Source organism: Pan paniscus, chromosome 2 (genome assembly GCF_029289425.2).
Source record: "Pan paniscus chromosome 2, NHGRI_mPanPan1-v2.0_pri, whole genome shotgun sequence".
Lineage (NCBI taxonomy): Eukaryota > Metazoa > Chordata > Mammalia > Primates > Hominidae > Pan > Pan paniscus.
The window spans coordinates 78827264-78841314 of NC_085926.1; the positions used below are offsets into that span (position 1 = coordinate 78827264).

The following is a 14051-nucleotide window of genomic DNA, read 5'->3' on the forward strand; positions in this document are numbered from 1 at the left end:
AAATTCATATGTTGAATTTAATTAAAAGATCACGCTTCTTAGAGTTAGTGTATATGTCACACAAAAAAATAGATCATGTTATTGAATTTCATGAAATAAAAAATAGTAACTTTTTCCCTACCACAACAAAATTGATTCTTTTACAAAGTTTTGGTGCCTTTTAATATGCATTCTTTTATAAACGTTTAACTACTATTCCATGGATATATGTCTAATGACAACATTTTAGGGAAAAATGAGTTGTGTTATTGAATGAAACCAAAATTATTTGGAAATTTGATCTAATGTTTAAATAACTTGAATCATCAAAATATCACTCTTTTAAGAAGAGGTTCCAGTGGATTTACTATTACTGCTACAAATATTTCCTTCTAAAATGCACTTAAAATTCTTCCTGTTCTATTGAAATATTTCATTCTTTCTTGTCTTTAATTTGCTGTCAGCAAGTTTAGTTCTTTGAGGCCAAATGGAATGTGTTAGAACCTACCAAGACACTAGAATTCAAATAAGGGCCTATATACCATAATCAAATCAATATTTGGCTACTAAAGTGAAAGAAAAGGTGAACTTGATAGCATTCCCTACCAAATATTAAATGCAGTCAGTAAATGACCTGTTTTTTATAAGAGCACATTAGAAGCAAGACCATGAAACAAACACCCACAATTGATTTAAGCAAAATTTAAAAAGGTCAGGAATAAGTGTTAAAAATGGATGAGAATTGTTTATTTACACATATCAGAAACAAAGGAAACGTTCTGTTTTATATACTTATTTTCTGAGACAGGTTCTCACTCTTTCACCCAGGCTGGAGTGCAGTGACGCAATCAGAGGTCTCTGCAGTCTCTACCTCGTGGGCTCAAGTGATCCTCCTGCCCCAGCCTCCAGAGTAGCTGGGACTAGAAACATTCACCACCATGCCCCACTAATTGTTTATTTTTAATGTTTTCTAGAGATGAGGTCTCACTATGTTGCCCAGGCTAGTCTCAAACTTCCGAGGTCAAGTGATCCTCCTGCCTGAGTCTCCCAAAGTGCTGAGATTACAAGCCTGAGTCACTGTGCCCAGCTGCGTTTTTGTTTTATTGAAGAAGGCAAATCATTAAGAGATGAGACAAAAAGGTATTTTAAACGCTTCTAAGATTTCCTATTTATTAAACTGAAGTCCAATAATGAACTTAGAGTTCAAAAGAGTATAAATCTCTATATTTCAGTTTCCATATATATAAAAAATTGAAGTTCATAAAATAGAATTGGATTTTATAGCAAATGTTGACTGCATATGATAGTTTTCAACACATTTGAATATAACAAACTATATTTAACACAACATCTCTGTTAAAGAGAATTTCATATAGCTTAATGATTCAGAAGGCAATTTAGACTCCTGAAGCTTTCAAAGAAATCACTGAATAATTATCATCTATTTTAAATGTACATAAATCTCTTTAATATATAATTCCAGATACCTGAATAATACAAATAATAATTAAATAATGTTGAGAAAATAGTGTTTTTCTTTTTAATGTGGCTGAGCTAGAAATAAAGGTTAATTTTATATACTACCTTGTGTACCACAACTAGGTGGAGAAAAATGCTTTCAGAATTCAAGCGGTGAAGACAATTTTGTCTTCTTTCTCATTGCTAAAATGTTCTGGGCACTCAGAGATTTGCCAGTTCTCTTAATGTGACAGCTGCATGACTAAGTAATATGTTGGTTTTTCTTCTCATACATCTTGGCAACCATCTTTGCTGATTTAAAAAAAAAATTAGAAAAAGGTGGTACCTGACTCCCTTCTCTCCTCCAAAAAATAGCTGGTTGAGGATTTCCGGTTGCTTCACACTGAAAAGTTACAGTCCGTCCCAAAGCAACAACCTGGTCACGGGGTTTCACAACAAAATGTGGAGGTTCTGAAGGAGGTGAAACAAATTAGACCGAATTAAAAGCACGTAGTTATTGTCCTAATTGAGACAATCTCTTATATTCTAAGTGCTGCTGTTATTTTATACAACATGTTATGTAAAACAGTCATGATATACCAATTCTTGTCCTTAATTTGAAACTAAAATGTTAAGTTCATAGTTAGAAAATGAAATAGAGTTGTTATATGAAGTTTTTATTACCTGACCTTCTAAGATTAACCCACATATTGAAAGGAACTCTAAAGCTACAATTGGACCCTATACATTGTAAATATACCTGAATTTTTTATGAACAAATATTATCTTTTCTCCTTTAGATCTGCTTAAAGGTGAATGAGCTTTAATCATACACACAAGGATCTCCTGATGCAGGCAGGTCTTAAAATTACTTTAACTCAAAATCTCCTGAAATGCTACCATGCAAATTATAACCATTTAAAATCTTCAGTCCAATTATTTGAATAGAAATGAATTTAAAGCAATAGTGGAATCAAATGCCTCTTTCATTTACATAGGCAAGGGCATGTTCAAACAGAATATATATGGAAATGAGGGAAAATTTGAAACATCTGCTCATCCTGACATTATAAATACTGCCAGCTTTGTCCAAACTGTTTGATTTATACCGATTTAAATGGCTACTTCATCCAGCAGTAAATAGTGTCAGAAAATTGTGTCAATTACATTGAATACAATGGTAGCTGAAAACATTAGGTGTGCTGATGGAGTCACTTCTGGGAAAAAAAAAAAGGTATTTGTTTTTGGGCTGAGCTTTGTGCTCGGAAAAATGTGCACAGAATGTAAGTCTTTTTACCTACTGTTTACACTTTTCCAATTCATTTCGGATCAGCTCTGAAACACCTAATTATTCTCCTCTCTTGTCTCAGTTTAAATTGAAGCGAATGAATGCTTCAAGCGACATTTAATAGTTTCTACAGGACAGGGTTTGTCTGCTCCACTTTTTAAGACTTTTCCATTATTTCTAACCTTCTCTTTAAAAGTATGTTGAGTTACTTAAATCAATCACTTAGGGAAACTCCTTAATGTGAATATGAATCAAATTAGATTCAGATTATGTTCACAAATGTCATCAGTCTGCTCACAAGAGTATAATTTCTTTGTTAATGAAGGTCAGTATTTGAAAAGATACTTTTCTTTGACTTAATATTTCTTGGTCAGTTGCATCTAATATACATATATATGTAAAATATATTTTAATAGATATAAAATATATAAAGTTAAAGATTTTATAAATTTATAAATTTTAATAAAATAGCTGAAATGTCCCTAAATCTGGGTATTTGAATTTATAGGCCATAAAGAAATATTAAAAGCTACTTAATATGCATATTAAAAACATGTATATATTTCAAATATAAAGCCCCTTTAAAAAAAAAAGTACGTGTAAAACGACTTGATGATTGCATGGGGACAAAATTGAAGAAAGTAATTAGAACTCCTAGCTTCTAGATTAGTGTTCCTTTTTCTATACTCTTTTTTTTTTTAAATTGAGGTTTAGTAGAAATTATAACATTGGACTAGAAAATTATAGGAGACCTGAAAAATCAGGTCAAAGGCTTTCAAATGTCCTCTAACTTATAGGGAAGAAAATAGGAAGTTAGGAAATATAGTTTAAGTTCAATTTGGTAACACTGAAGTTCTAGCTTATAATTTTTTTAAAACTGTGATTGTAATTGAATGGCTTACTCATGAATGTAGCAAACACTATCATTACCCAGGTATAATAATAGGCGAGGGCATCACTGCTTGGGGATTTTCCTCCAGTAGAAATCCATACAGGAGCATTCTATTCCTTAATTAAGGGCTGGAATAATTGATGTCAAAATCAGACCAAGAAATTGAAAGAATTGACTGGATAATAAACTAAATTCAGACTGGAGTTTGGTTTGCTTCAGTGAAAGAAATCCAAGTGATTAATTAGATGAGTGGGAGAATATGACTTTCCAATATGCAGGGAATTTGAGTAGGAAAATATAAATGTTCAAACCACTTACTTAAGTAAAAAACTTCGGGTGGTCTCTTTCCTAAATCTCAGAAGCATGTTTAAGAATGTGTGCCAGAATCTATGTTTCTTTTATAAAATGCCAGTTCTCCTCAAACCTCAAAGACTTATTTGAGAACAAGGAATACAAACCCTTATGCTAACTACATTCATCCTGAAGCAATCCTTCCACGCAGGATATTTGCCTGGAAACAAATTTACTGTATTTTGTAGGCATATTCTGAAGCCAACATCAACAGTGACATCAGCCACAAGACATGTCTTAGAAACATAACTTTTAAAAACCCTCTTCTATATGTGTGTTAAATATCAATTGTAGTAGATATATCTCTAAGAAAAAATATGTAATGGCCTAAATATGCTTCTATCTATCAATCTGTCATCGTTATCTATCAATTTAGATTGAGAACGCCATTCATTAAATGTGTCCACTTGATGTTTATGATATTTATGATGAAATTTTGGAATTTTTTTGAAAGCTACAATTTTTAATTTAAACTTGCTGTAATCAAAAATACATAATCAGGTTACCAAGATCATTTATGTTCAGGGGTAAAAATTTGGAAAATTAGACAAAGGGAAGAAAAGAAAAGCTACCCATAATTCTGCCATAGAAATTGGGTCATACTATTCAAAAAAATTCATTTTAAGGACTGTTTAATAAACAAGCAAATTACCTTTAATTACTGAACCAATCTCAATTGTTTTAAATTTAGATTATTTCAACTTTTCACTGTTAAAAATAATGGTAATGTCAACATCCTTCTGACAAGCATAATCAAAATTATTTGCTTGCTGTAGAGTTACAGGGTCTGAAAATATGCAAAGATCCAGAGTGTATTAATAAGTATAGCTAAACCATGCTCAGGAATGTTTTTGATCAACTGATACTTTCATTAACAGCATACAAATGGCTTTTTCTCCCAAACCTCACAAACATTGAAAATTAACATCTTTGCCAAACTAACAACAGATTATCCTCTTAATTAACAATTTTCAATTTGAAATGTTAAACATTTTTCTTCACACTATCTTGTCATTGAAATCTAATTTGTTGTGGATATTGTGCTCATGAACTCAGATTTTCTTTCTGATTTCTAAGAACTGTTGATAGGCTACAATTTTAGCCATTTCTCCTATATGTTGCAAATATATTTTTCCATTTTATTACTAGTCTTTCTAGTCTATTTAGGCATTTTTGTTGTTGTATCAATAAAATTATATAATATAGATTATATAATACATAATAAAGTATATAAGTATTCAACTCAGTTATCATCCTGTGCTTTTATATCTTTATTATTTTACATTTATATTTCATTCTCTCTATGTATTTTTGTAAGGTATCATATAGGAACCTATTTTTTTCAAATAGCCAGATATTACATTATTATTGAACAATCCAACCTATCTTTATTAATATGAAAAGTCACTTTTATAATATTATTGTAACTTTTTTTTTTCTCTCTTTCTGAGGCAGGGTCTTGTCTCACTCTGTTGCCCAGGCTGGAGTGCAGTGGCATAATCATGGCTCACTGCAACCTCTGCCTCCCGGGTTCAAGTGATTCTCCTGCCTCAGCCTCCCCAGTAGCTGGGATTACAGGCGTGCGCCATCACACCTGGCTGACTTTTGTATTTTTTGGTAGAGATGGGGGTTTGCCATGTTGCCCAGGCTGCTCTTGAACTCTTGGCCTCAAATTATTCACCCACCTCGGCCTCCCAATGTGCTGGGATTACAGGTGTGAGCCGCCATGCCAGACCTATTGTAACTTTTTAACTTAAAAATAGTGAGAGAGATTCTTTTAGGGTCAAAGTTATTCTCTGGCATACCCGTTTGCATATTCATGTACAATTATCTAAAAATTGCTTTCTAGTGACCTTATGAAATGATTGGACCTTCCTCCAAGGTAAGCACTTAGAAACTTGATGGCTTATTTATTTATATGGGGACAAATGTTTATCAAAGTACGCTTTGATAAACTTTGGACATATCCTGGGATATGTTCACAAAATAAAATGAATCTGACACACAGAAATGAAAATGAGTGCAAACAGTCCTAAGGGCAAGGCTATTATTCACCAACAGGACTTTTAATGACTGTTATAGAACAATAGTTATAAAAACTCAGAGAGATATACATGAATTCACAAATATATTTTGAACCAAAAGAACCAAAATCATTCTCTGCATGTATTTTTGTTTAATCTTACGATATATATATATTCGAACAGTACTTAACCAAGATGCAATCCTATCACTTATTTCAGGAGAGAAGAAATAAAAGGATGCAGATCACACATCATTTAATTTCATAAGATATAAAGTTAGCAACCCCGTTACCTTTACTCTTTTCACAGTTACCCATATTTCCTGCAGACTTTATTCTGTGCAGTCTGTCTTTGTGGCCAATGACAAGTGAAACATGGAGGCTGATTGGTTGAAGGACATGGAAGGGTATGGATGGAAAGGGGAAGAGAAGTTCCAGTCACAGTGACACGGTGATGAGAAGATGGCCAATAAAATGTCAACTTACCAGACCCAACTAAAACAAAACAAAAAAAGAAAACATGGAATAAATAAAAATAAGGAAACATAAAATGAAACAGTAAAGTAATAAGATTTGACTTAACAATGATTCTTCTTTTAAGATAAAGAACATGTTAATACTTGAATATATGGCTCACACTGTACATGGATGAATATTTGTTAGCATTTTAGGTATAATCATGATTAATTTAAGAAAAATAGAAATGAAGTTTAAATTCTCTACTATGATTAAATGGCAGAGCTACAATGAATGAAAGCTATAAAATTATAAAACATTTCAAAATAACTTTACATTTTGCTACCAGATGACAGGTTAGAGAACTAATACGTAATGGATTTAAAAACATTATAAATCTTAGCTGCTAAAACTACACAGAAATCAAAAATTGATTATTTTAGAAAAAAGAACATTAAATCCCACAACTCCATCATCAGTTCAATTTTTGAAAGGTGTATACTGCCAATAATATTCTATGAAACTGAAATCCATGCTTCTCATACGCAAATAGGCATGAGTCACCCTGGGAGCTGGTTAAAATACAGATTACGATTCTACAGGTTAGCGGTGTGACTGGAGATTTTGCATTTCTAAAAAGCATCCAAGTTTTGCTGGCCTATGACCATAAATGGAATAGAAAGCCTATAAAAAGGTGTTGCATTTAAATTCTTGCATATTTTTAATTGAGATGGTGCATAGAAAAAAAGTGAATAAATTACAAGAACTAAGAAAACTTTATAATCTTATCTATAAATCATAATTACATTTTCTGTTTTCAATGTTGAAACATTAGGCATCTTAATAGAGAAAGCTCAAATAATATTTATTTAAAATACTGGAAATGGTTGTTTCGTTTCTCTCTATTTTATAAGCAAATATAATTACTGCCAAATGCAGAACTTTTTCATAATAGCCCCAGTAGAAACCTACAATATATTTTACTCAAATAAATAACTTCCATAGCTTTCAGCAAATCAAAATTAATTAGACCTGATACACATTCCTATAGTTTAAATAAATGCTAAAGAATGTTGTTGTTAAGTGGTACAGTTATAAAGCAAAGATAAAATTTCTCTTGCATACTTTTGTCCCATACGCAAAATTTAAAGGCAATTTAGAAACGTTTTTAATTCACACGTTCCCTTCAACAGGAGTGAAATAATGTCTTTATTTTTCATTACAGAGAAAACGAAACTAAGCATAATTTTTCACTCACTCAAGTTAGAAAAGTTAAAAAGAAACTTTCTCATTTACATAGGCTTAATGTTTATTATAGCATCACCAGTTATGCTACCCAGACTCAAAAACACAGAATGGATAGAACGTGGTTACATTTCTTGACACCTTACAGATGATGCCTTTTAAATGACAGTAAGAAGTATTTAGGCACTACAAAAGAGAGGACCTGACAAGCTGTAACAACAGAATTTTGCTTTGAGATAACAAAAAGTTATAGGATTACCGTTTGGATTAATCTGTGAAAATAAATTTGATCCCATTAGACTGAAGCAGTTAAAATAAACCCTTATTTAAAGTCAGAAAAGTAGAGAAATGATTCCTAAATATTTTCACATATTTTCAGTAATTTAAAATTCCTAAAACATTTCAAAAATATATATTAAAAACAAAAAAAACTGGAAAGCACCTAATTTAAAATTTTTAATGCACCCTTTTCTTGCTTATAGTTTTTACTAGCCGTCAACCCATAGGAGTAGAATTCTTTTATTAATTAAAATCCAATGGGTTTAAGAACTTTAGGCTGGGGTGGGGGGAGAGGGGAGGACTAGCATTAGGAGATACACCTAATGTAAATGACGAGTTAATGGGTGCAGCACACCAACATGGCACATGTATACATATGTAACAAACCTGCACGTTGTACACAAGTACCCTATAACTTAAAGTATAATAATAAAGAAAAAGAACTTTAGGCTAATGTATTTGCATATCACATCAATGACAGATGATAATTGAAAAATATTTTAGGCTGGGTGACGTGGCTCACTCCTGTAATCCCAGCACTTTGGGAGGCCGAGGCAGGCGGATCATGAAGTCAGGAGATCGAGACCATCCTGGCTAATACAGTGAAACCCCGTCTCTACTAAAATTACAAAAAGTTACCCAGGCGCGGTGGCACGCACCTGTAGTCCCAGCTACTTGGGAGGCTGAGGCAGGGGAATCGTTTGAATCCTGGAGGCGGAGGTTGCAGTGAGCCAAAATTGCACCACTGCACTCCAGCCTGGCCAACAGAGCAAGACTCTTGTCTCAAAAAAAAAAAAAAAAAAAAAGAAAACAGAAAAATATTTTATAGCCTATTAAGGATCTTAAAAGTTATCTAAGAACATCAGCTAACATGGAAGCTTCTAAAACATGAGAGGTTTTGGAGAGGAGTCTATCTTGAATGGTCATTTAAGCTTTTAACAACTCTGATTATCAAGAAACCAAACCTGTTATCTAAAGGAAAGCCTGTCTGTTCAGAATTTCACCCCCCTTTCATTTGTTCTACTTTCAGTAAACAAATAGAAGTCATTAATATGGACTATATAAAATCCTTTCACTCACTTGAAAAAAATTACCATCCCTAACTTTCTCTGCTAAAGAATAAATTATAGGAATTTATTTAAGTTTTCCTCATATTTCTCCTTTCTCTACATTTCTCCAAAGGTCAGGTAAAAGGATTTCCTTTCCATACAGAGAATATGGTCCTTTCTATGAAACAGGCAGATTTTAATTATTGTCTTGTTGGGCATGGCAGAAAGAATCAGAAAAAAAAAAGCAGAGTAACTTGGAACCTGTTCATTCATTATCTTCTAACATTCGACATTTATGGGAGGCTGCACTCCTACCCTTCTCATAGCCCTTCTCAACTTCATTCCTTTCTGCTTTTAAGGTTGGAAGCACCTGTATCCCAAGTCCCTTTTCTTGCTAAGAGAGGGGAAAAGCCTGTCTGTTTCTGTCTCTAATAAAACTATAAAATGTTGGCACTGGAAGTGACCTTAGAACTTATCAGTCTAAACTTCTTTTGCATGAGAAAACAGAAAACCTAAATTGTTAAAGAACTTTATCAAGGTCACAGGCGGTTCACCATAGACTGGCTTCTAGGCCTCCTGACAATATCTAACTCTCTGTACAAATTTTCCTGCTGGCTGATCAATTAGTGGTGAAGAATATTCAATAGGATACAAAATACATTTGATTTTACATTTAAACTGCCACAAATAGTTGTTTAATCTAAAATCATTACTACCAAAATCATTACTACATGCATATATATATATACATATATACATATATATATATATACATATATATATATATATATATATATAAACTGGTTTTAAGGAATTCATGATGTCAAAAATATTTTAAGAATATTTAGCTATAGTTTAAAAAAAGACCTGGAAACTAACAGGTGATAACACAGACTTAATGCTGGTTGAAAAATTTATTTTTGCAATTAAAAAGTATGGCAATCATTTTTAAGGGTAAACCAATTTTAATTATTTCATCACTTGAAATCTTTATATGTTGAACGAAATATCCATCTTTTTTGAAACATCAAAACAGTATATTTTGACAAGAACCCCCCCGTCTCTCTCTGTCACACACAGACACACACACATACACACACACACAGCCACTACCATTTAGAATAAAAGAGTTTCTTCCTTTTTGAATGTGATATCATAGGTTCTAAATTACTTATTTGTTTTGAAATCTTCTGTATACTAAGAATATACATTTCTCAGACAGTAATCTTCAGGTATAAATAAGATAAGAAGAGAGCAAGGAAGTAAAAGAAAGGAAGGAAGGAAATAAAGGAAAGAGGGAGGGAGGGAGGGAGGGAGGAAGAAGATTCCTCTTTTATCTTCCATCTGCTTGTCACATTCAGGAGACATGTGTATGAGTCAGAAAGATGATAAATGTTTGGAAAAACATTATACAGAGGTTGGAGGAAAAGACCTTTTTCATCTAAAGAAAATAAGTTAGTTGAACAGATACTTAAGAAGTCTTCAGATTAGGTCTAATAAGTACCGGGACCAGCCAATTTTTATAACTACCAAGGCCACAAGAAAAGATGATAATCGGCTTAAATAATAGCGTGAACAACTTAAAGAAAGTCTAGAAAAGAAGCAGTTAACAGAAAAGGTCACTGAACCATGAATTGCTTGCCAACTATGATGTCTCTAGAGGTCTTTTAAAATAGGATTTATTTCCATTAGGCCACAACAGTTTAGATATAACCGTGTCTGGCAAAGGGACAGAGAAATTGAATCTTAAAGTGCTTTCAGTGCTACGATTTTAATTGTATGGACATTCAGAAGCATTTAATTTTTAAAAAATATAATGACAGAAGATCGCTACAGTATTTGGGTCTAAAATAACTTAAGTATTACAAACTCCTAGGTTGACTCTATAGAATGTTATTGTAAAGCGAATGCATCTACAATAGGACCAATCCTATTAGTAAATATCAGAGAACAGCTGCTTTTTTTAATGGGCTAAATATGAAATCATCTCGACTATGGAATTCTTCTGCTAATTCATAGATATAAGTTTTCACTGCTAGTAGCTAAATTCTAATGAATCCTTAAATTGAGGCGATTTTTTCCCCATTCTCATCTACAGTACTTTTGAACGCAGAGCTCAGTTAACACATCTGATACACTAGAATTGTAAATACCACATTCCAGAGAATACAAATGAAGTAAGGTAGTGAGTTAAATAAAAACTTTTGGAAGAAACACATTTTTATTCAAATACAAGAGCCCAAATTCTCAAGTAGTAAAACTATCTATATTTGAACTGACAAAATCCAGTCACTGGTATGTTGGAAAAATTATATACATAGATACTCATGAATGACAATATCGCTAACAATTAAAAACTCTCAGGATATTTTAATACTAGGTATGATTTCTTTTGGGGGAAAAGATTGAGTTTAACTTAAAAGCCTGTCATTATGTCTTTCAACTTTTAAGACATAACAATAAAGAGATAAAGGAGGCCATTTTTAGAATATATTTAATGGATACATAAAATACTATGAACTTTTCACCTCCTCTTAAATATCTCACATTATTTTGTAGAACAATGGTTCTGGAGACAATTTTTGCTGTCACAACTGATGTGGGGAAGAAGGGGAAGGCAGAGAGCTACTAGTATTTAGTGGACAGAGGCCAATGATACTGATAAACATCCTACAAAGCCCAAGACAACGTCCCAAAGCAAAGAATGATGTAGCACAAAATGTCAACAGTGCCAAGATTCAGAAGCCCAGCTGTAGATGAGCTATTCAACTTAAAGCTTATCAGAATACTAACATATATTTATTTCAACCCATATATACAAAGTACCTTGCACAATGCCTGACCTATCACAGGTACTCAGAAAAGGTTAGTACTCTTGCTCTTATTCTTCCTTTCTAAAAATATTGTCACTTTCCCAAAAAAGCAGTTAACAAACGTTGGTAGTTACTTGTCTATTAAGGAATCCACAATTCAAATGCAACTACCCAGCAATCTACGACAATGTGCATGTCACCCAACACATATCTTAGGACTATAATTTTGATGGTAATACTCCCTAGGTCCACTTAGAAAGCCAGAAACCTACATCTTTCCTGTCTTTCCTCCTGGAAATACACAATCAACCAGCAAATTCCATAGTGTTTATACTGTAACCATTTATCCATTCCATCTACCTCCTTCTCTCTTTACTGCCACCATTCTGGCCCAAGCTATCCAACAGCATTCACCTACTATTTTGGTCTTTTCCAGTCCAATCTTATGATGCAGTCAGAGTGATTAAAAGAAAATAAAAGGCTAGGCGCAGTGGCTCATGTGCTTAACACTGTAATCCTAACACTTTGGGAGGCTGAGGCGGGTGGATCACTTTGAGGTTAGGAGTTCAAAACCAGCCTGGTCAACATGGGGAAACCCCGTCTCTACTAAAAATACAAAAAAAAAAAAAAAAAAAAAAAAAATTAGCCAGGCATGGTGGTGGGTGCCTGTAATCCCAGCTACTTGGGAGGCTGAGGTAGGAGAATTGCTTGAACCCGGGAGGTGGAGGTTGCAGTGAGTCAAGATCACGCCACTGTGCTCCAGCCTGGGTGACAGGGCAAGACTCCATCTCCAAGCAATAATAATAATAATAATAATAATAATAATAATACAATTACACATTGTTTTTGCGTTTTGTTTTTTGCTTAAAATCCTTCAACATGGTCCTATTGCTTTTAAAATAGAAAACTAAATTCTTAACGTGGCCTTGCTGTGTAACAATTCAGTGTCTTCTCGTATCACTTCTTCTCCCTCTCCTTGACCTAGCCCTACTGGCCTTCTTTCAGTCCTTGAGTACACCACACACCATGTTGCCTCTAGTTCTGTTTATACTGTACCCTGGGATCTTCCCCTTTCATCCATATAATTACTATTCAGTCTTTAGAGCTCAGTTAAAAAATTACTTTTTCAAGAAATTATCTCTAAAGTGAACTAAATCATATCAGAATGCTACCTATTTTCATAGCAATCTTAACTTTCCTCTCAGAGCACATATTATAGTTAAAATTATACATTTGTATGTTTTATGTTGCTCCAAAATTAGCCTTGTGTTCCATGTGAGCAAGTATTTACTCATTTTGTTTGCCACTATTTCTCTAGAACTTCTCAAGGTGAGGCTGCTACTCACATTTTAAATATCGGTTGAAAGGTGGAAGAAATGACAATAATGTTCCAATAGCCCAGTTGAAAGCACTTAGTCCTATTTTAAGAGTCCATTTTTCATATTCTGCTGATACTATAGATATTTGTATCTCTCTTCTTCACTAGGCTATAATAAGCTCTGTGAAGATGGGATCCACATCTTACTTATCTGTACATCCTCATAGTACCCAGCATACTGTTTTGTACACAGAAATTGCTCAAGAATTGGTTTATCTGAAAAACTGGAATGTTTATCTTTAAATGGCATATTTCATGGAGGGTCCAGAGTTAAGGTACATGATGACAGAATGATAACATTACTCAACTGGTAGTTAAACAACTTTGGATCAAGATCCTCTCCAAAAGGAATCAGGCCTGTGATCCTGCATAAATTACATAAACATTCTCCATCTCAGTTTAATAGTAAGAAGGCATCAGTCTTAGCTAACTGTGTGTCAGATCATATATTAGGAACCCCTTCAGCAGCTCTGTAAGGAATTATTCAATATCTCGATTTTGCAAAAGAAAGAAAATGAAGATTAAGTAAATTTCATAAGGTCACCTATCAGGTAAGACAGGGAGTATTGGAATTCTGCTGGTATCTCCAGATCTCTTTTTTTTTTTTTTTTTTTTGAGATGGAGTTTAGCTCTTGTCTCCCAGGCTGGAGTGCAGTGTCGCGATCCCAGCTCACTGCAACTTCCGCCTCCCGGGTTCAAGTGATTCTCCTGCCTCAGCCTCCTGAGTAGCTGGGATTACAGGCGCCTGCCACCACATCTGTCTAATTTTTGTACTTTTAGTAGAGATGGGGTTTTGCCATGTTGGCCAGGCTTGTCTCGAACTGGTAACCTCGGGTGATC

General features: G+C 33.6%; 1 protein-coding gene across 12 annotated transcripts in view; it reads right to left on the reverse strand.

The window, feature by feature from the left end:
- ROBO1 (roundabout guidance receptor 1) overlaps nt 1-14051 on the reverse strand; it is a 1167237-nt gene that overhangs the window by 89658 nt on the left and 1063528 nt on the right. For all 12 annotated transcript variants that reach the window (XM_063602854.1, XM_055110152.2, XM_055110151.2 and 9 more), the window contains one exon: nt 1784-1908. In XM_063602854.1, coding sequence (XP_063458924.1) covers nt 1784-1908 — 125 coding nt within the window. The remainder of the gene's footprint in view (nt 1-1783; nt 1909-14051) is intronic.